At 28.6% G+C, this 1,082-nt stretch overlaps 1 protein-coding gene across 1 annotated transcript in view; it reads left to right on the forward strand.

Annotated features, from left to right (window-relative positions):
• LOC107611485 (tobamovirus multiplication protein 2A-like) overlaps positions 578–1,082 on the forward strand; it is a 6,591-nt gene continuing 6,086 nt past the window's right edge. Inside the window, exons 1-2 of the mRNA XM_016313404.1 lie at positions 578–802; positions 950–1,074. Of these exons, the coding sequence (XP_016168890.1) occupies positions 578–802; positions 950–1,074 (350 nt within the window). The remainder of the gene's footprint in view (positions 803–949; positions 1,075–1,082) is intronic.

The raw sequence follows: 1,082 nt of genomic DNA on the forward strand, positions 1-1,082 counted from the left end.
AAACAAATTCAAAAAAAAGTATTTATTTAAAAAAAATAAAAAAATATTAAAAATATAATTATTTATATTGTATTAATTTTTTTATCAATTTAAATTTTTGAGATAAGTAATTTCACTGTAATAATTACTACATGAAACTCTGACTAGTCATAATTAGATGAACATTATCTACCAAGTTATTTTCTCAAAGTTGCTAGAAAGTAGAAACATCAAGAATATGATAAGGTTATAATGCTTAAAAGGCAAACATTAATTGATATTCTATAGTTGGACAAAATTTTTGAGAAAAACAATTAAAATATTTACATGAAAGAAATATTCGGAATCCATTCACTTATAGCTAGTATGTTCTCTACAACACACAAAGAAACAGCTAATTTTCTTTCAATGCAAAATTTGTTCTCTCATTTGGTCATTTTTTCTTGTGCATAAAAAGTTAAAAACCATGAAGATAGATTGATTTCAATCACTTTATATTTGTGTTACAATCGCAAGCCACAAAATCAAAGGAAACACAAAACTAGGAATTGAATATCCCTACTTTATTTTATTTTATCTTATCCTCTAGAAAATTCTAATGGCTAGTAAACCCTTTGTGGAGTCAATTTTACAGTTAATCAACACATTCTTCATCATATGTGGATTATGGACATTGGGTTATGGAATAATTTGTTTATTGAAGTGGAAGCAAAACCCATTGAAGGATCCAATTCCTAATAGCAATAATGCCAAATTGATGATTGTTCATCGCCTATTGCTTTCTGTTGAACTTTCAAAACCCTCTTTTGATTTACTTCCTAAGGCTTGGTAAGCACCATTTATTTTATTCCTCTAGAAAATTCTAATGGCTAGTAAACCCTTTGTGGAGTCAATTTTACAGTTAATCAACACATTCTTCATCATATGTGGATTATGGACATTGGGTTATGGAATAATTTGTTTATTGAAGTGGAAGCAGTGGAAGCAAAAGGATCCAATTCCTAATAGCAATAATGCCAAATTGATGATTGTTCATCGCCTATTGCTTTCTGTTGAACTTTCAAAACCCTCTTTTGATTTACTTCCTAAGGCTTGGTAAGCAC

The sequence above is a fragment of the Arachis ipaensis genome, chromosome B08 (genome assembly GCF_000816755.2).
Source record: "Arachis ipaensis cultivar K30076 chromosome B08, Araip1.1, whole genome shotgun sequence".
In the NCBI taxonomy this organism is placed as follows: Eukaryota; Viridiplantae; Streptophyta; class Magnoliopsida; order Fabales; family Fabaceae; genus Arachis; species Arachis ipaensis.